The sequence below is a fragment of the Mustela erminea genome, chromosome 12 (assembly GCF_009829155.1).
Source record: "Mustela erminea isolate mMusErm1 chromosome 12, mMusErm1.Pri, whole genome shotgun sequence".
In the NCBI taxonomy this organism is placed as follows: Eukaryota; Metazoa; Chordata; class Mammalia; order Carnivora; family Mustelidae; genus Mustela; species Mustela erminea.
In genome coordinates, this window is record NC_045625.1 from 17298550 (window position 1) to 17320958 (window position 22409).

Here is a 22409-nt window from a genome sequence, read left to right on the forward strand (position 1 = left end):
TGATGAAGCACTGCTGAGAATACAGTTTAGACAAATGGAAAGTTAATCAGTTTTCTGTGAGCATGTATTATGGGCTTGGATTAATTTATTGGATCCCACATTGATCCTGAAAGGTAACTCTTCTCAACCCTGCTTTATGGACAAGGAAGGGGAGGCTGAAAGAGGTATAATGAATTGCCAGCGTCCATACAAAGGCTTGTTGGTGGGTCAAAACAGGACTTGAGCCTGAATCCTGGGCTTTTCATCTTGAGATATGCAGACTCTTTGAGGGAGCAGACCATACTGCTGGAGAACAACCAGCCTTCCCTGTCACCCTTTCTAGGCTTCGTCTGTCCCCAACAGTAGAGCCATCCAGCACGGTCGTCTCCTTGGAGTGGGTGGACGTTCAGCCAGCAATTGGGACCAAGGTCTCGGACTATATTCTGCAGCACAAGAAAGTGGATGAGTACACAGATACGGACCTCTACACAGGTAAGTAGGAAGCCCGTGACTTCCCATTTTGTTAGGATAGTGTGACAGAGGAGAGAAATGGATTTTCCAAATGCCTTTGGAGACTTAGTCTCATCTGACACGGGAAGGCATTTGAGGTTTCATTGTTTAGTGATGGTCACCTGATGCCCAGGCCTGTGGGGTTCTTTTTGTTTGTTTGTTTGTTTGTTTGTTTATGGTTTTCAGTAGGGAATGATAGTAAATTGTAGCTGAAAAACTTTCTGATTCTCTGAGTTCAACCCTCAAAGTCCTTGATCAAAGGGTTAGTTAATTCAGAAGAGGATTTAACCTCTTCTGCTTGGAAAGGCCTAGATGTCACATATTTGAATACCTGAATCTGAAATATATTCTCTCCAGGACTGAAGTCAAGAAAATGAAGGAATTGCCTTTTCTAGTGAAAGTGAGACCTGTTATCTCTAGTGAGATGGTTTCGTATTCAGTGCTGAGGAAGAGGGATTTGGAAATGATTCAGGCACACTGGATCATGATGAGATGAGAAAAGGGACTTTTAAGAGAGCTCCGCTAGGTTGTAACTCCTGAGGGCTCTCCCTGAGGAGAAAGTCTGAGAATGTCTGAGAGAAGTTCTGATGTCGGACATAGCCAGGAAGCTATGTCATCCTGGAGCTGGGGTGTGTGGGGGGTGGTGTTGCTTTAAGGCAGCCTGGGAATCTGGGTCTGTGGTAGTCAGTCTGGCACTGGGGCCAAGGGGAGCCCAGGCCACAGCGACACCCCCTGGGCCTGTTGGAACTGGCAGGCACCAGGATGGGTTGGGAGCCTGAGTTCATGGGAGCCTGGTGCCATGGAAGCTTCTGGAGCCTGGATAGCTGGTGGTCCTAGCTGGGGGCCTAGCATCTTAAGAGTCTGCTGGGAGCCACCTATATCCAAGGGTGTTGGCCGGGTGCTGGAACAGGGCAGCTGCAGGGTTTCTAGGGAAGTCAGGCACACACTTCTCTCTCCTTCCACAGGGAGGATTAGGATAGTGGATCTGTCTTTCTTAACCTGCTTACCATAGGTTTTCCTACTTTTTGTGCTTCACCCAGGTGCTATAATATAATCCCTTACCCATAAACCTTAGTTCTGTGGAAGTATTTGTGTGCATGGATAGTTGTTGAAATTGATTATGGGGAATGAGGGGCAAAGGAACAAGTGCCGTTATTTTTCTAACTTTGCTCTGCAAATTTCTAACTTTGCCTGGTTTTAGAGATCAAGTAAGTGAGTCCCAAAGAGGTGTGTGACTTTCCCAAAGTCCTACAACCAGTATCTGGTAAAGCCAGGCTTTACAATCAGGTTACACTCCCAGCACAGTGCTGCTTGTTCTTTAGGTACCATCATACTTAATGACGAAAGACTGAATGTTTGTTTGCTGAGAGATTTTTGTTTTGTTTTAATTAGAAATGGATTTTGAATTTTCTGAGTCTATTGAAATGATCATACAATTTATGTTTCTTAGTTTGTTTAATATGGCAAATTGCATTAAAAATGTCATAAATTGCATTGATCGATTTCCAAGTGATAAAAAAACTTACATTCCCAGAGTAAATAAATCCCATGTGGTCATGATGCATTATCCTCTTTTAATACGTTGTTGGATATGATGTGTTAAAATTTTGTTTAGAATTTTTGCATCTGTGTTTGTGAGAGATTCTGAGTTTTCTTGTGATACTTTTATTTGTTTTCATTATCAGGGTCAATTCTGGCCACAGAAAGTAAAATTGCAAAATATTTCCCCCCTTTTCTGTTTTCTTAAAGAATTTTGGTAGAGTTAATAATATTTCTTCCTTAATTATTTAGTAGAATTCACCAGTAAAATAATCTGGGTTTAGAGTTTTCCCTGTCAGAAGGTTTTAACTACCAGTTTAATTGTCTGATTAATACAGACCTATTCAGGTCAAGGCTTGTATGTTTGAAGGAATTTGCCAGGTAAGTTACAGAATTTACTGGCAAGAAGTTGTTTGTAACATTCTATAATTATTCTTTTAATATCTGTGGAAAGTATAGTAATATCGCTATCTCATTCTGGATTTTGGTAGTTTAACTTAGCTTTCTTTTATTTTCTGACTGATCTGAATAGAAGGTTATGTAATTTATTTACCTTTTCAAACCAATCAGCTTTCATTTCATCAGTTTTCACTATTGTTTTCTGTTTCACTGAGTTCTGTTGGGATCTTTGTCATTTCTTTTCTTTGGCTGACTTTGGATTTAGTTCACTCCTCTTTTTTCCAGATTTTTAAGGTAGCAGGTGAAGTTGTTGATTTGACATTTTTCTTGTAATATAAGTATTCCCCTTAACTACTGCTTTAGTGGTTTACCTATGTTTGATAAGTTAAGTTTCCATTTTCATTTTCATTCAGTTCAAAATACATTTTAATTTCCCTTTTGTTTTCTTCTTTGATTTATGGGTTCTTTACTGTAATTTATTTAACGGTACTTATTTTCCAAATATTTGGAAATTTTACAAACATCTTTTGGCTCTTGCATTTTGGTTTGATTTCACAATGTCAAAGAACTTAATTTTTATGACTGTAATCATTTTTAATCTATTGAGATTGCTTTTATGGGCCTGAATCTGGCCTGTCCATTTTAAGAGAACATATATTCTTCTATTTGTGAATGGGATAATAATATAAATGCCAACCAGATCAAACTGGTTATGTTTCTCAAGTCTTCTAAATGCTTTCTGATCTTCTGTTTTGTTGTTGTATTGTGGTATTGAAACCTCTGACAATAATTCTGAATTTACTTGTTTCTTCCTATAGGTCTATCAGTTCTTACTCCATGTATTTTGAAGCTCTGTTATTAAGGGCACAAACATTTAGAAACACTAGATCCCCTTGATGAATTGATCCCTTTATTACTGTGAAAATGTTGTCTGTATCCTTGTTATTTGCCCTAAAATCTGTCTTGGTATTGATACAACGACTCCAGCTTTCTTCCAATTAGCGTTAGATGGTTCTAAAATTTTCCATTCTTTTACTTTTGCATTATTTGTGTCTTTACATTTAAAATGTATTTCTTATAGCCAACATATCTGTAGATCTTTTTAATTCTTTTTTTAATCCTGTCTGATATTATTACCTTTAACTTTGCACTATATTTAGACTGTTCATATTTAACGTGTTATTTTTGTAGTCAATATAAGTTTATCGTCTTGCTACTTGTTTTCTGTTGTCCCATCTTTCTTTGCTCCCTTTTTTTCTTTTTCTATCTTTTTTTTTTTTTTTGGATTGAGTGTTTTTATGATTCCATTTTATCTCTTTGGTTGACTTATTAACTATGAATGTTTTAAAATTTTATTGTAGTGGTTGGTTTAGTGTTTACATATGCATATCCAACTTATGACAGTATACCTTTAAAGCTATTATACCACTTTATAGTATGAGAACCTTATAATAGTATACTTTTTATTTCTCTCCTCCTAGCCTTTACTGTATTGTCATATATTTTGCATTATATGTGTGTGTGTGTTTCATAATTCTGTTACTGTTTTTCCCTAAATAATAAATTATATTTTAAAAGATGTTTAATAAGAAAACTATTTTTTTAAGAAAATTAATTTTACTTTTTAAGAAAAATAATCTTATGTATTTACTCAGGTAGTTACCATTTTTGCTGCTCATTATTCCTTCACGTACCTATTTTCATGTGATTTCATTGTCCTGTCTGAAGGATGTCTTTTTCTATTGCTTGTATTTTAGATCTATTAGTGATTGATTCTTTCAGCTTTTGCTTTTAGAAGTTATTGCTGGGTACAGAATTCTAGCTTGACAGACTTTTCTTTTAGTAATTTAAAAGTGTTGCTCCTCTGTCTTGGTTGCATGGTTTGCATTGAGAACAATCTGCTTTATTCCTGTCTTTGTTGCCCTGTACATACATACCATTTTTGTCCTGTGGTTCCTTGTAAGATCTTCTGTTTAATATCAATTTTGAGTAATTGTATTATTTTCTTGTGCTTGAGGTTCATTGAGTTTCTTGGTTGTATGGATTTGTAATTCTATCATATTTGGAAATTTGGGGGCCATTATTTAAAAAAAAAATATATATATATATATATATATTTTTTTTTTTTCTTCCTGACCATCCTTCTTCTCCTTCAGTGATTCCAATTACATGTATTTTTGCCCATGTGAAGTGATTCTTTTTTTTTAATTTTCTCTAATTATTTCTTCTTTATTTGTTTCATTTTAGATAGTTTCTAGCACTGTGTCTTCAGTACCTTCTGCAAAGCCTACCCTGTTGTTAACCCCATCTGGTGAATTTTTCATCTCAGACATTATAATTTTCATCTTTAGAAGTTCAATTTGGGTCTTGTTAATATATCACATACCTTAACATTTTTGACATATGGAATGGAGTCAGAAGGGTTTTAATGTCTTTATATGCTAATTCTAACGTCTGGGTCGGTTTAAATGGATTGGTTTCTCTCCTCGTTATGGATTGCATTTTCCTGCTTCTTTATATGCCAGGTAATTTTTGACTGAATGCCAGACATTTTGATTTTTTCCTTGTTGGGTGCTGGATATTTTTGTATTCCTATAAATATTTTTGAACTCTGTTCTGGGACACAGTTAAGTTTCTTGGAAATAGTTTTATTCTTTTGGGTCTCACTTTTAAGATTTGTTAGGTGGAGCCAGAGCAGTGTTTAGTCTAGGGCTAATTATTTCCTACTACTGAGGCTAGACCTTTCTATGTGCTCCACACAATGGCCTGTGAATTATGAGATTTTCCAGTATGACTGGTAGGAACAGGCACTATTTTTGGCTCCTACATGAGCACTTGGCACTTTTCCATCTAATCCTCTTGAGGTGGTAGTTTCCTCACTTAAATTCATCAGTCTGTATTGTGCTGAATATCGAAACAGGACCCTCCACAGATCTCTTCAATTTTCTCTTTGTGTAGCTCTCTCTTCTTCATTCCTCTATCCCTCCAGTCATTGTGGTCTCTCCAGACTGAGAACTCTTGTCTTCCCAGTGTAGAGAATTGTACATGCGTATATCTATAATATCCCTCTCTCTGCACCATGACCTAGAAACCCTTTAAAAGCAATAATCTGGGGAAATTTTAGGGGTCACATAATTTGTTTCCCATCTTTCAGCATCTCTGCCCTTTGTTGCCTGAATTCCAGTATGAACTTTTTTTTTTTAAGTACTATTCTCTTTTCTTTGTTAATTTCTTTGTCTTGGCAGTTGGAGAAATTAATCTAGTCCCTGTTTCTCCATCTAATCCAGAAATGGAAATCCTCTTGATTTCCTCATGTTTCTCTTGATTACCCAGGAACCAGAGCTCTGATCCAAGCATTACCTTCTTTATTTTTTTAATAGAGATAAAACTTACTTATTTTTAGGTAATATACTGAGGTCACCCCATACAGATATCACCTCTTTTTCTAATTCTTTCAAAAGTTTGAAGGTGATGACATAGCTACCTCCATCTTTACAGATTGTAATCCTTTCTTGTATGACTTGACTTTCATTCTTTCCACTGCTCAATGCTTAAATTTTTTAAAGGGCAGTTTTAAAGGGCAATGACTCTTGTGTCTTTAGGACTTGCAGTCTTCCCACAAGGCCTGACATACATAGATTTTCAAAGTTGAATGAATTGGTCAATAGGGAAATCTACATTTGTATATATAAGTATATAGATATATAGATATAGTTATCTTAAGTGTACAACTATGACATTAGCTCCTTAAGTGCTGTGTGACCTAAGAGGGTCTTATGTAGCCCTACAGGCTAGCTGAATACATCATAAGACTTCTGAAAAGTATGATGATCAATGAGGCTATGGATGATTGGGGGTACCCATCTGAAGCAAAAACCACATTTTAAAATTTATTTATTTATTTTTGCCACGATACCATCTTTACCATGTCTCAGACATCTGAAAAGTTCACTCAGTCCATATTTAAGTATTTCAGCACAGGGGTGCCTGGGCAGCTTAGTTGGTTGTGTGCCCGATTCTTGATTTTGGCTCAGGTAGTGATCTTGTGTCCATGGGATCAGTAGGTTCCATGCTCACCAGGAACCTGCTTGAGATTCTCTTCTTCTCCCTCTGCCCCACCCCCTGCTTTCTCTCTCTCTCTATCTCTCTGAAACAAGGAAATACAGTCCAGATAAATAAATAAGTAAATCTGTTCACTTGATTGAGTTTTATCTTAGAAGTTATAAGTCTATGAGGGAATATGGGCTTTGAAAAAACATGACTTCTGCTTTCAGTTTCCACCACTCAGCATGGAGAGATCTAGGGGTAGTGATAATCTTTTGTAGGTCTCAGTTTCCTTATCCATGAAATGGGAGAGATAACACTCACTTAACAAGTTGCCTTGAGGGTCAAATATAGCATAGTTCTTGGGAAAGTATAGGTACTAATAAATTTTGGCCACTTCTCATTTCCATGAATTAAAATAAAATGAAAGGAAAATTAAATGTTAGGAAGAAAACAGCAAGGTATTTAAAACTTGTTTTGGATAGAGAGTGAGGATTACTCACAGATTTGGCCAGGTGAGGCCAGAAAGGGGAAATGTGGGTTTTCTCCTTAGATCTCTGGATTTTTGCCAATAACTGAGTCCAGGGCTGGAATTGTTTATTTATTTGCAGGCTCACAAGCGTGTGTATGTACAGATCTACATGCATACATACTTGTTCTCTCTCTTTCTCGCTTTCACTCTCTCGCACACACACAAACGCGCACACTTTATTGCTGCCATCTGTTCAACATCCTTTTGAACTAGCTGTTGAAATGCTCACTCTCCCTCTCTGTCTCTTTCCCTGCCCCCCATCCCTGAGTTTGGCGCTCTCTCTTTGTTTCTTTCAGAGAAGCCATTGCACTGTCGGTTCTGGGACTCTATTGGGAAAGCCAAACATAAGTAGCCTCCTATTCCAGTTGTTTTGAGCAGAAATGGGGCTTGTTTTGGGGGGTAACTAAATTCCCCACATGCTAATCTGTCATCGATATTAAAAACAGACGTCTGGTTCTCCCGCATGGCCTCATCAGAGCAATTGGCATAGGTTTCAGCCTTTTGGGCAGGGGTAGAGACAGGGGGTGGGAATATGAAGTGGGGGCTGAGACACAGCAGATTTAATAAAGCCAAATCCCATGATTGACTTATGAAGAAACCAGCTGGGGAGGGGTGGGGACTTGCCTGGAGGTCACACATAGGATGAGTTAGTGGTAGAGTTAGAGATAGAATGGAGACTCTGGTTTCTCTTCCTGCATTCCCTGCCAAATACAGACATCTTTCTCCCAGTGCATCTTATCTCTAGTATCCTATGCTCTTGTTGAGAATAAACATAACCGAGAGGCAGAGGGAAACTAGGGTATATAGGTCATCTGTCTGCCTGGGCAAGATGAAGTAATTAGCCACCTGATGGCAGCTGGAGGGCTCTGACCTTCTAGGGAATGCAGCCCCTCAGACTCCTCACTTCTTGGCTACTTTCATATATGTTGGCTTCCATAAACCCTCAAAGTTAAGAGTAGGACCACAGACATTGAGTCTGCTTAGAAGGATCAGAAGAGTGAAGGGAGGAAGCAGAAGGGTCTCACTCACTCTCATTATCTCCCATCACACTCCCCTGCATTTTCTTTGGTAATCTGCTGGAATTTTTTTTTTTTTAACCTTTTGAAAATCAGAGACTTATGTCTTACCATGGGCTTTCCAACTTCAGCTTGTTTGTTTCAGGGCTGGTAGCCCAGTGGACTCTCTTGACCCCCGCAGAGGCAGCAGGCCCTCTCCACCATCCCCCCAACCTCCTCATGGAAGGCAGCAACATGTGGAGCTGGTCAGTGCCCCTTTCTGCCCTGGCATCTGGGAGCCTGCTGGGCTGTTCCCCAGCTGATCAATACCAGGCTTCCCTTCTGCCAGCTCTCAGCTTTTGTCTGGGTCTCCTCCTTTCTCTGTCCTTTCTGACTCACTCTCTCTCTCTCTCTTTTTTTCCTCCCTCTATGTGTCTTTTTTACTTTGTAAAAAGACACATGTCTTTTTTACTTTATGTCATCTTCTGTCTCTCACCCCATCTTCTCTTGTGTTTGTCTCTCTGAACTGACTTAGGTATGAGCTGCTCATCTAGAGTCATCTATCTGGGCCAAGAATGATGTCCAGAATGGTGAGAAGACACCTCTGTCCACCCCAACCAATTCTGTATCCTCTTCCTCCCTGTTTCCATTAAGTCTAATCTACAAATGATAGACACCCCCACCCACACGCACCTCATCCCATCTTAGACCTTAGACTGAAGATCTTCTCAGGGGAAGGCAAACAGTTAGGGAGGTGGATTTGTGTTGGGGAATAACTGAAGGCAAGGGACAGCATGGCCCCAGTTTCCCTAGGAGCTGAGAGGACCGTGAGGGCAGCAGCTGTTATGGAACTGTTGATAAAATACTGTGGAAATTATTTATAGCTCCTCAAGCAGCGCGAGCCATGGCTTAGCCATACCCTTTGTCTGAGAATCTAGAGGGGCCCTCACCCGTCTGCCTTCTGCCGGCCCTGGACCAGCTTGAGGAAGGTGATGTCATTGGAGACTGGGCCTCATTCCCTCAGCTAGAGTGGTGGAAGGGGGGATGAAGGAAATATGTTTTACAGGGTGAGGTACAAACCGACATGACTGCAAACATCTGGAACTGATATTAGGTCCTCAGAAAATGTTTCTGTCACTCCAGCTGCTTTTTGGATGAGAGCTTTCTAAAGTCAAGCACCTCCAAAGGGAAAAGGTACTTGGAGGGTCTTAGTTCTCTCCATTCCCGTATGCCACCCAGCCTGCTTTCTGTATCAGAGTATTTTACAGTTCATAAAGTACACTTGTTCATCCCATCGGTGTATATGGAGATCTTACAGGGATCCAGGTACTGCAGACCATGCTGGGCATGGAAGGGTAGTAAGACAGGTGTGATTCCTGTCCTTAGGGATCTTTTACTCAATTCAGATAGAGATAGAATATAGCAAGAGTCCAGCGTGCTAGGTGTTGAGATCATTCAGATGCTCTAAGAGCACAAAATAGGGGCTTCAGACTCAGTCCAGTGGTACCAGTAAAGGCTGACCAGAGGAAGTGAGGCAACTGTTTGAGATTCTGGCCCCACTTCTGATTGTACTGATCAACCCATCTTACTCAAGACTATGAGCCCCCCATGTGGAGCTCATCCACTGGCTGAGAAGACGGCTCTTTGGGTCTTACTTCTTTGCTGCTGTTTGTACATACAGTCAAACAGCTAGAGAAAAGCACACAGTTGAGAATATTTGTCACCAATATATCATCTGTCACCAGTTTCAGCTGGACTCTTCATGCTACCACGCAATCCCACTAGACTTCTGTCACTTGACTTTATTCTCGACCATCTTTCAACTCATGACACCCTCTTTTCCCCGCCTCTCTCAGCAGATGATCTTGTTCCCTCATTCACAGGGAAAACAGTAGAGGGAGTACTTCCACTTCCCTCTCTAACAATTTTAAATTTGTATACTCCTTTCTGCATACTGTTCCATTTCCCTCATGATACAGGGTAAGAGACACTCTTTTACCTCTCTAGAATTAGTTCATTTATTCACATGGCATTTCCTAAATTCTTAGGAAACTTTACTTATTAATTACCTCCCTGTATTTTATATTCCCAGTCTCTCTTCCTTCAGTAGATTATTTTTACCATAATTTAAATATGCTCATAGGTTTTTCTTCCTAAGGAAACAAAATGGCCCATCTTACACGATCAATACAATATGTTTCTCTCCCCTTCTTAGTAGACATACTTTTGAAAGTAGAGTCTGTAGTGGTTGACCCCATTTCTTCACTTTCTACTCCTTCCTCACCTCCCTTCACTTCACTCTGTCTCCTGCTACCACCAAGTTACTGACATATTTTTCTCTGCAAAGTTCTGTGACTCCCATGTCATTAAGTCCAAGGACTTGTTTTTTTGGTTTTTTTTTGTTTTTGTCGTAAACTTACTTGATATTTTCAATCATTCTTTGGGGTTGGCTATCCTCTTCTGAAACCTTGGCTTTTCTTACTTTCCTTGGTCCCATGCTCCTGGTTTTCTACTAGCCTCTCTGACTCCAACTCAGCCTGCCTTGCTGGGTCCTCCAGTTTACTCTTTAAATCTTACAGTCCTTAGACCTTGGTCTTCTATCTTCTCTTCTTAATTTAAACTGTCTCTAGGCTACCACATCCACTCCATAGTTAAAATCAGTACATTTGCTGCTCTTCCATTTGCATTTCCACCTCATGCTTCTGAGCTCTTTACCCATATCTAGCTAACTAAGGCATGTGCAGTTTGATGTCTCCCGAACAGTCCAAACTCAACCAATCCAAAACTGAGCTTGTTACCATCTCCCCACAGATGTGCTCCTGTCCCAGTGTTCATTTACTCTCTGTAACTCCTACCACTGTAAACTGAATCCCTTGAAGCAGAACTCTAAGGTTAAATTCTTTTCTCTTGTTCATCCTCATATTCAATTCATAACCAAGTTATTTTGCTTTGATTTCCAGTGTTTTCTTCCACCTTTATTGAGGTATAATTGACATGTAATGTTGTCTTTTATTACACTCCTTCCTTTCCTACCGCCTGTTGTGAGCCACCGTCATCTCTTTCTCCATCCATCTACCTTCTGACTAGTTTTCATATTAGCCACTTTTTATCCCTTTCAGTTCTCAGCTCTAAAGCCAGAGCTACCCTTCACAATACAACTTTTGATCATAGTCAGTACCTATCACAGTGCCTGGCTTACCATGGATGTTCAATTAACACTTGATGAACAGATACCTGATTTATAATACTACTCTCCTGACTTAAACCTTTAAGAACTTTCCATAACTCTTCTAACCGAATGAAAAAAAATGACATGGCCTACCAGGTTATGAATAATTATTCTTACCTCCTTCTCCAGTCTTCTATCTATTCTTGATATCACCAATTTTCCTTCCCACTGGGGTCTGTACACTCCGATCTCAGCTTAAATGTCACTTATCTAAATCCTTAGAACCTTTTTGACCCTCTCATTGAGTATGTGAACTTTTAGCATTTAATATTCCCTTGCTAGCACTTATTATAATTATAATGAATGCGTTTTGACTGGGGGGATGGGCTTAGCATTCACTTTTCTCACTAGAATATTAGCTCTTCCAAAGCAGAATTATGTTCCTCTTTTTCATCACTCCATCCCCAGGGCCTAGTAAAATGTATAGTAGGCACCTAAAGACCTGAAGTGTGAGCAGGAAATAGTGAGATGAAGTGAAAATTGAGGGGACGATGAGTGGGGAGAATATTCCAGGTATAGGGAAAAGCATGTGCCATAGCCTGAAGGAATAAAAGGGTGATGTGGCTGGAGTTTAAATTTTGAGTGGTAGAACTAAAGGAGACAACAGAAGGGGTGAGATTATGGTGAGTTGTTTAAGGCATGCTAAAGAATGTACTTTTTTTTTTTTTTTTTTTTTTTTTTTACCCTGGCTGCTCTATGGAAGACGAATTGAACCACCTTGGAATCTAGTGTCTTATCTTATCCACAAATTAATCCTACCAAGTAGGAGGGAATTATCTCCATTTATAGGTGAGGGAATTGAAGATCAGGCTTGTGAAGTTGGTAGTTGAAGGTCCAACTTCTAAGAAGAGTGGGTTCATGAATTGAACTTTGGACTTTTGATCATTTAATCTACTTTTTTTTTTCCCCCATTTCTCACTGCCAGTGTATTATTGGTTAGAGGCAAGAAGCCAGGATAACTGAGTTCTCCCTGGTGAGTCTGGAGTCAGGTGAACCCAAGCCCTTGATTTCAACTTACATGACTCCAGAGATGTACCCCGAATCTTTACCTTGAGAGACATGATAGAATGAGTCAGGGCAAAGGTCAATGGCAGGAAGTTGATGAAGACTGGGGATGGAATTGGTGGACTAATCCGAGCCTGGAGACTTCTAAGGGCACATGGTATAAGACTGGGGACCTCACCTCAGCTATCTCATTCTAGGCTATATTCCTAGTGCCAAAACTAGAAATTATGCACTTATCAGAAGTCATAAAGCAAAACAATCAAACCACAAGTGAAGTAGAAAGATATCCAATATAAAGAGAGCCCAAGCAAGCATGAAGCAAGAGGAGTAGCATTTATTAAGCACCTTTTCTACATCAGGAACTTTGCAGGTGTTGTAGGAAGTTCAAAAGGAAGAGAGAACCAGCATCAGTGGAGCATTTATATACCAGGGACTCAATGTATGAATATTACTCATCAGAATTGTTCTGAAAAATAGTTATTATCAGTATAGCACAGATAGGAAATTCAAGGTTCATGGGGACAGAAGCACTTGCCTGGGATATCTAGTTATTAAGTGAGGTTAGGGTTTGAATCTAATTCTTTCTTGCTCAGAAGTCCATGTTCTTTATCTCTACTCCTGGTAGAGATACCTTCCAAGGAATCCTTGAAGGGAGAAGGATGATGATGATAATTATCGTTACTACTACTACTACAATTATTATTTTAATGAAAGAAAGGGAAGGCATATGTAATGAAAAAGAAATAAAAATTTTTTATTACAGATGTGGAGGAGGATTGAGCATTATTTTCAAGGCAGAAGTCATGGTACAATGTAAGCCCTGAGCTACTTGGATTATATCCTGGGCCAGGGACTGCGGGTTGACCTGTTTTATGCATTGGGTTCAGACGTGCTGCCATCATGTGCATATGACACATCACACCTTAGGAAGGTCAGATCTGGCTCTTCTGCAGCAGCTGAACCTCTCCGGGGGAGCTTTGGGCCTGTAGCACAAGGAAACAAGGGGTACTGAAACTGAGATCCAGTGAACACGCTCAGCTGACTGAACCTAAAGAGAGAGAAAAATCAAATGTCAGTGAGATTGAATTCTCCTCGTATGTCTCACCCAGAATTAGCCACATAGACAACCGCCTTGATGATTATGTTTGTAGGTACGGCTTTTCTTCACATGCTAAGTTGACACTAGTGGCTCATATTTTTAAATTTATTTCTAGCTAACTAATAATTATGGATCAATCTATCGTATGCCATAGTTGGTTCCAGGCACTAGGGAAATGCTAGAGACAGATAGTTTTGTATTAGTTAACTGTAATTCAGAGTAGAGGACATGTATCCGTCCTGTTTTGGGTTTAGCTTTGTTTTTCATTTTGATTAACCTAAAAACAGAGCCTGACCAAGGAATGGGAGCAGGTAGTTTACTAGGTAGGGACACACAGGAAGCACTTACGATGGAGCTTGGACAGGGCCACCCGAAGGAGAGAAAACCAGTTAAGTTGTGTTCACAAGGTTATTGAGGCTCTAGTTCCCTGACACCTCCTAAGGAGGAAACCAATGTCTCCCGGAATTGCTGCCAGAATTAAGAATGCAAAGCAGGAGTATGTCTGCTCTGGCTCCCTACCTGTTGTTTGAAGATTTCCATTTGTTACACTTCTGGGCTGTGCTTGCCCAGATGAGCCAATGCCCGTGGCATCAGGGAGGACCTCAGGGCCAGAAGCAGAAAGGCACACCTGCTCTGTACTCGAGGGGGAGCACCAAAGGGTGAGTCTGCACTCAGAATGGAACTGTCTTTTGCATTAGAAGCCAAAATCAGAGACTAGGATTGTGTGATCACCCCAAAGGGAACCTTTTCTGTACTCATTCAGAAAATACGTGTATTGGATGACACATTCGCCAATCATAGTGCTGGGTAAGCAAGTACTGTTCCTTCTTTCTTGGAGTGCTCCATCTGGGGAGAGAGATGAACAAATGGACAACCACATGATAATATGGTAAAAATGAAATATGACTAAGTAAAAGTTACAGTGGAAGAAAGATTAGTTTGGGTTGGGGAACTGGAGATCAAGGGGGCCATCGTGAAAAGAGTGGCCCCTGACCTCAGCCTGGCAGGATGAGAAGAGTTTCAGTATAGAAATGAGTAAGGGGAAATCCAGATGAGGAAAGAGTGGTTACAAAGACATGAAGATAAAGAAAGAAGGGTGCCTTGAGGAACATGAGAACATGACAGAGACTGAAGTTTGAGGTCAAGTGAAGGAGTGCCTTAAAGGCCAGGCTGATAATTTGGACTCTCTTCTCTGGGCAGTAGAGAGTGATGGAGAGTACCTATGGGTCTAAATTGTGATTGAAATACACCTTCTCATTGGCAGTTAAGACTGGCTAGGTGCAGGTGAGGTATCATGGGTGGTTGTATTGAGCCAACTGCCCCCCTCCCCCCAGTCTGGGCTTACACAAGGTGTTGGCAGCAGAACTGAGATTCTAATTTGGACAAGTAGGATGAAGGTAAAGATCCAAAGCAGGTTAGTTCCCTCCAGACATTCTCTGCCTTTGACGTCCACAAGGAGAATGGCATTAGCATTCTCTTCCACCAACCAGGACAGTTTGATAATTTTTATTAATGTGTGGCCCAGTGAGTTTCCTCAGCCATCATCCATCAAACACTGCATCATGCCTTCAACAGCAGCCCACACCCAGCGCCTCGGAAGCCCATATATCATACCTCGAGTCAGGGAAGCAGACTCCCTTTTATCTTTCTTGCAAAAGCACAGATGTTTGGAATGCCAGTAAATGCACCCAGCCTTCTCTAGGGTTCAAGCACAGCTTCTCCCTAGATGACCTCTTTGGAATTCTCATTCCCAGTGCATTCTGGGCAGACAAGCTTTTCTTTTGTTCCTTTAGAACTGCTTCTGCCTCACTCTTCCAACCCTTGTGTCACAACCAGCACATTTATGTGGCCACATCTGCCTTGTCCCAGCCGCCTGAGGCTGTTTGCAAAGCAGATGTTAATCAGTGTCTGAAAAATTTTAAACCTTGATATCCTGATGCATGCCTTATTTTTAGACTTCCCTCATATCCCCCCCGCCCTTTATCAGCTGAAGAAAGAAAGGAACGTTACCAATGGCTGGATTGCAGGAGAAATGATCTGACACCGAGGTCCTGTGTGATGTAGGTACTCTAAAATGAGGTGGTTGAAACTGATCACCTCTGCGGCCTTTCTGTCTTTGAAGTTTTATGACTTCATGCCTCTAAGGTATTAAATGTATATACTATCCTTTCTTCTTTCATTCATTTTTGGCAGAGTACCTTTGTTTGTTTTTCGAAATTTCTATGGAAGTGTACCATTCATGCACAAAAGTATACTAATCATAAGTATGTATCTTGATGCGTTTTCACAAGTGAACACAGTCCTGTAGCCAGTGTCCAGATCAAGAAACAGAACATTGTGATCCTCCCAGAAGCTCACCTGTGTTTCCATTGAGGCATTGACCCTCTCCTCAAGGGTAAATCTCTGTTCTGAATTTTATTTTATTTTTTTCTTTATTTTATTAGTCTATAGACTATTTTACGCTTTTTTTTTTTTTAAAGCTATATATAAGACATGCAATATCTATTCTGTTTTGTCTGGGTTCTTTTGCTCATATTGTGAGATTCATTCATACTGTTGGGGGAGTTGTAGTTTATTATCATTCATCTTCTCAAGGGAAGCTGCCATTGTAAAAGCTGGCAGCAGCTTTCATATGTAGAGACTATAAGTTACATTGGAGCTGAACTTTTCTGTCTGAGAAAGCTCTTGTAGGTGGTGTCTCTTAAATATATGAAGCTAAGTCTGGTTGTGATTACTCCAGGGGAAGGATTTAATGGGGACATTTTGTGGCCTGAAAAAGGCTACCCTTCTGTGACATTTCATACATAGCACTCAAGAGGAGCAACTTTGAATATTTGATTTTAAATCGAGCGCTGCTGGAAATGAGTGGAAGATCCTGACCACCTCCCCTTGTGCCGTGTAGAACCTACAGGGTGAGGTGAGATCGTCTCAGCATGTAGGGGAGCTCTGCATGAGGGAAGACCAATCTGGTGTGTCAGGTTCAAAGTCACAGCATGTGCAGCCCCATTGGCACAGTAGGCATGACCCGAGAATTAGGAATGAAACGTAGTCTAAAGAGTTATAGACTTGGGAGCCCATACCCAGACCTCTTTTTTTTTTCTTTTTCTTTCTTTCTTTCTTTTTTTTAAGATTTTATATATTCATTTGACAGACAGAGATCACAAGCAGACAGAGAGAGAGGAAGGGAAGCAGGCTTCCCGCTGAGCAGAGAGCCTGATGCGGGGCTCGATCCCAGGACCCTGAGATCATGACCTGAGCTGAAGGCCAAGGCTTTAACCCACTGAGCCACCCAGGCGCCCCCATACCCAGACCTCTTGTGGCTGAAGAGTATGGTGGAGGGAGGACCACTGTGGTCCGTGTCAGACAACGTGTCTGTCTCCCTCCTCCCCACCGTGGTCTGGCATAGAGCCTTACTGAGCACCTGCTTTCCAAAGTAGCATCCCGTGGTGGTGGTACGAATTGCAGGCAAGGAAGGAAGGGGGCCTCCTGGGGACCTGATCTTTTTCTCCCTTCTCTTTCCCCAATTCTTTTACAATCCAAGGGCAGAGGAGTGAACTCATGCAGACACTAGATTTCTCAGGAACGTGTGCATGTGAGTCTAAGACAGCAATTATTCCAAACGTTAAAAGAAGGGCTTACAGTCCAAGTTGAGGAAGTGGTCTATAGGTCATTCATTCATTCAGCTTTTGTTTTATTGAGTTTCTTTTAGCTGTCTCTTCAGTATGTCTGGCACTCATGTAAGTAATACATCTTCTAATGCAATCTATCTGTCCCTTCAGTATTCATTCTTAATGTAACTGGTTAGGTTATCCTATGGTTAGAAGTCTCCTTGTTGCTCAGCAATTCTGATATGGCTAATGATGAAACGTTTAGTGAGGAGAGCTATCTTCCTGAATCCTATTAAGCACTGAATAGATACTTGCTAATAATCGGGGTCATTTTTATCACCATAGAAGTATATGACCTTCTACCACATTCACCTACCCAAATCAATTCTCTATGCCTCAGTTTTCTTACTGAAAGAAAAAGAAAAAATTGTTACACTAGTTCATATATAAATTCCTTTATAGGTCTGTGTTTCCTAGAACCCAGGGAAATAATATCTTTTCCTCTGTCTTGCCTCAGGGTCTGTGACATGGGTTAGGCACCCATGTAAAATGGAGACTAACCATTTTTCAAAAACGTTGAGGTATGAACTGTGTACTTAAGATCCATGAATTTTATTGCATATAAATTATATTCCTAAATTTAAAAAAAGTCAATGTGAGAGGGTTTTATAGCATCCTTGGCATCATAGTATTCATTAGTAATAATGAAGTAGGAAGTGTATCATCCATTTTACCGATGAAGACACACATGTTCTGAGATGCTAAGTAACATATCCAAGGTCAAGTGGTGTCTGGTTTTAACCACGGTTGTTGCAAAGCCTACTGCCATTATAACTAGCTCTACCTTTTCTATGAAGGCTTTCATTCTCACCCCAGGACCCATTACGACTCTGGGTTCTGAGATATCTTTGCCCCAGAAAACCTGGCACAGGCACCATCTCGTCTGTTGCTACCGCCCCCACTGTCTGTACTCAGTGAATAAACAGACTCTTGGTTTCCGAGCCTGTGAACTGGCCCCATTTTGTAAGTCCTAAATTTGCTGCTAAAGTGTTTTACAAGATACAACCAAACAAAAGCAGGCCTTTGAATAGAAGGTCACAGTTTTGGAAGGGCCTTTTTGGGTTTTAACACTAATGCTGGGCATTAAACTCATCTCAAGCAGAGACGAATTTTCCCTCTGGATTAGAGGGATGGGTTTTCAATGACCAGTGTCATTTGGGATCCTGGAAAGCAGAGGGTGGATATTTTTGGCCTGGTTTATGCCCAGTGCCTCATTCTTCAGTTGACTCAGGTTTCTGGGTGGAGTTTTAGTTTTGTAGTAAGACTCTGGACCTAGGACAACAGTCTGGCCAATTTCCCCTCAGGTCAATCTAAAGGACAAGAAAAAATACTGGTAACATTTTCACAGGGCACGGATGGAAATGGGACCTTCAGATTCTTGTTTACATAGAAGTACAATCACTTTCAACCTGGAAGAGGAAAAGGGAGATGCTGGAAGGCTTGTCTGAAGAGGCCCAGGCATAGCCATGAACATCTTCTGCCTTTGGGTAATGCCTTCTATTTCAGGAAAACCTTTTTATACCCTGCCTCATCAATTGCTCCCAATAGTTCTGTGATGTGGAGTATCCTTGGACTCATTTTCCAGATAAGAAAATGGAGACTCAAAGAGGGGAGGTGACTTGACCAAGGATACATAACTGGTAAGAGGTACAGGACTACTAAGGGCTCCTGCTCTTCTTATTGCCAGCCATCCGCCATGTAAGGACTTGGGCTTATCACAGTCGGTCATTTCAGCAGCTCCTAGATGCTTCTGTCATCATCCCTACCATGTAAGTGGGAAAAACTGAAATCTGGCATGATAATGTGGGTGGTCTGAAGTTAATTACATGGCTCAGTCCCTGGCAGCCATTATTCCAGATGGCACCAGTGTGCCTCTCAGTAACCCTCCATATGGAAAGAATGGTTGCCTCCCAAACTGGCCCGAGACCTGGATGCTCTGTAACTGTATTTCTTTTTAACATGACCAGTTGATTTGAGGAAAGCAGGTTTCATCAGCTGTGAATGGGTAGCCTCTAGTACACAAGCAGTTGCTGATAAATCAGAAGGATCTTTAACTTGAGAACGTGGCTCCTGTCTAAAGTCAAAGTCTCCTGTAAGATTTTATTCATAAAGGTCTCATTCTTTTCTTCTTCTTCTTTTTTTTTTTAATAATGTATTTTTTTTTAATTTCTTTTTAAATTTCTTTTCAGCGTAACAGTATTCATTGTTTTTGCACCACACCTGTGCTCCATGCAATCTGTGCCCTCTCTAATACCCACGACCTGGTTCCCCCAAGCTCCTACCCCCCACCCCTTCAAAACACTCAGATTGTTTTTCCGAGTCCATAGTCTCTCATGGTTGACCTCCCCTTCCAATTTCCCTCAACTCCCTTCTCTTCTCCATCTCCCCTTGTCATGCTATTTGTTATGCTCCACAAATAAGTGAGACCATATGATAATTGACTCTCTCTGCTTGACTTACTTCACTCAGTATAATCTCTTCCAGTCCCGTCCATGTTGCTACAAAAGTTGGGTATTCATCCTTTCTGATGGAGACATAATACTCCATAGTGTATATGGACTACATCTTCCTTATCCATTCGTCCGTTGAAGGGCATCTTGGTTCTTTCCACAGTTTGGCGACTGTGGCCATTGTTGCTATAAACATTGGGGGCCAGATGGCCCTTCTTTTCACTACATCTGTATCTTTGGGGTAAATACCCAGTAGTGCAATTGCAGGGTTATAGGGAAGCTCTATTTCTAATTTCTTGAGGAATCTCCACACTGTTTTCCAAAGTGGCTGCACCAATTTGCATTCCCACCAACAGTGGAAGAGGGTTCCCCTTTCTCCACATCCTCTCCAACACATGTTGTTTCCTGTCTTGCTAATTTTGGCCATTCTAACTGGTGTAAGGTGGTATCTCAATCTTGAAGTGTCATTAATTAGTCAAAGCACAAAGACTTGCTCTGAGTGATCACTACTATTTACTGCATATGTCTATAGGTCAGATGCTGGGCTAAGGACATTGAAAATATTTTCTCCTATCCTTAAAGCAATTCTGTGAGCTGCAGGTGCTCAAGGAAGTGAAACCACTTGTCCAATGCAGAATTGGGAGTTGAACAAGGCCAGAGTCCCTGCCCTTTTTGGCATGACAAACCATCTTTCAGTTATTGAACCACTGACCATAGATGTTGGAAGGGACTTTAGATGTTATCAAAGTCAACTTCTATCAACTTTCAGGATGTTGCAGGTTAAGGCTTAGAGAAGGAAAAGGATTATTCATTAAGATATTAAGAGGAATTGTCTCTTATTCTGCATTGGCCTGATCAAGTAGGTTTTAGAGCCTGGAACTTTCCTCCAGGATTCCCTGGGCCTGGGTATAAAGATCTTCAACAACACCAGGCCTGTCATCCCAGGAGGAATCAGAATGTTCCTAGAGATTACTCAGGTTTTTAGGGCAAGAGCAGAGGAGCCACTTCCCCCTTCTGGCTCTCCTAAAGCCCGGCCCTTGACTTCACCATTGTTTTAGGGACTGGAACACTGAAATGTGAAGGGCCATGCTACTCAAATTACCCTGGAAAATTCCCCAGATTGAATGACCCACCCATTTTTCTCCCTATCCCTCCTCCCCTTCTTCCTGGATGAGACATAATTCTAACAATTGGGTTATGTCACCTTTCACTTTGTTTGGAGAGGATAAGATTTTCCCTGTTCTTAATTGAATGATGGAGCCTTTGTGAGCTCACAGATGTAATCTTGAGATGCGGGTGGGTTAAGTGTGGTTGTTGAGACATGATAGAAAATAGAGTTTTGGAGAGTTTGGTTTAGAGGGAGGGATTCACTCTTTTTCTCATTCAGAGGTTGTTTTGGGGGGCAGACTGGAGTTTCTCCCACACAGATGGGCTCCTCTTACCCTGGAACAACCCACTCAGTGACGGACTCTGAGATAAATACATGTACAGCAAAGTCCGGAGGATTGTGTCTGTCTCCAGTTATGTGCTTTTTCCCCCTGAGGCTGTATCTTCCTGGCCATTTTAGACTCATGGTTCATGAATGGGTGTGGTATGGAAGGAGCTCTGGACATCAGATTCTCTTTGGTTCTGGCCTCAATTAAGCTACCAGCTCTGTAGCCTTTGGAAAGTTGTTTCTCACTTCAGGTTCTATTTCCTGATCTGGGAAAAAAAAATAGGTAAGAGTCTATCTGCCGCAGTGTCCTTTTGAATTAAGGTTTCAAGAATTATTAAGGATGATTTAATGTAACCAACATATTTTCTGAATGTCAACAGTGTGCCAAGCACTGGGCTAAGTGCTGGGAATTCATTGGTGAACAAAAATAGGCAAGAACTCTGCCTCCTGGAGATTTAGAGTTGGACAGGGGAGACAGAGAACTAACAATTGACTTGAAGTACAGCAACCCCTGGGGATCTGAACGTAGCATCTTATGGTAGTAGATAGAAAGAAATTGGTTTTGTTTTGTTTTGTTTACGATTGTACTTATTTATTTGTGAGAGAGAAAGTGAGAAAGTGAGAGAGGGTAAGCCGGAGGAAGAGGGAGAAGCAGGCTCCCCACACAGCAGGGAGCCTGATGCGGGACTCAGTTCTAGGACCCTGGGATCATGACTTGAGCCGAAGGCAGACACGTAACCTGCTGAGCCACCCAGGCATCCCTATTGTAGGAAGTTTTAACCTATTGTTGAAAAGCCATTTTGAGGTAAAATAAAAATGTATTTATTATGCGCACAAACACACAAAATCTCTCCTTAAGTATAGATATTTATGCATAATGAGTAGGACAAATCACATTGTTCAAAGGCCATCTGATCATTGAATGAGTCAGAGAACTACATCCTTATAAGGCTTATTGGGCAGGAAGTATCGAATGGGATAGGAGACCTTGTATCTAGTGAGGCTGGACCGCAGGAAGCTTAAAGGAATGCCCAAGTCTGCATGAATGTGATAATTTGGTTAATATCTGTAAGCACCAAGAGAGCAGGGCCTCCCCGTCTTTGTCACTCTGCATTGTCTTCCAGACACTCTACTACGATGTCCGGCACATGGCTACTATTTAACCAGTGTTGAATGAGTGTGTTGGAAAGGAGATGAAACAGGAGCCAGGTCACAGCGGGATTCGACGACAGGCTAAGCTGTTTGGACTTCATCCTGTAGGCTGAGAGGAGTCCTGGAAGCCTTTGGAGAAAGATCATAAGCATGACCAGAGTGGCACTTTGGAAAGAAAGAATTTTTCTAAATGTCCTGATCACACTTTCTTGTTTCTTTAGCCAATCTGTGAACTTCTTGTTGGATCTTTTCTCATGCTTCCCCATGCTTAGCATGGTCCCACGCACAGAGAAAGCACTCGGGGAGTGTTTGGGACACCAATGAATGGATGAGTGAACGAACAAAGGCACAACAACAAATATGGCTGCACAGA

The 22409-nt window shown here is 41.1% G+C and overlaps 1 protein-coding gene across 3 annotated transcripts in view; it reads left to right on the forward strand.

The window, feature by feature from the left end:
- ASTN2 (astrotactin 2) overlaps nt 1-22409 on the forward strand; it is an 854980-nt gene that overhangs the window by 708483 nt on the left and 124088 nt on the right. For all 3 annotated transcript variants that reach the window (XM_032307618.1, XM_032307619.1, XM_032307620.1), the window contains one exon: nt 323-471. In XM_032307618.1, coding sequence (XP_032163509.1) covers nt 323-471 — 149 coding nt within the window. The remainder of the gene's footprint in view (nt 1-322; nt 472-22409) is intronic.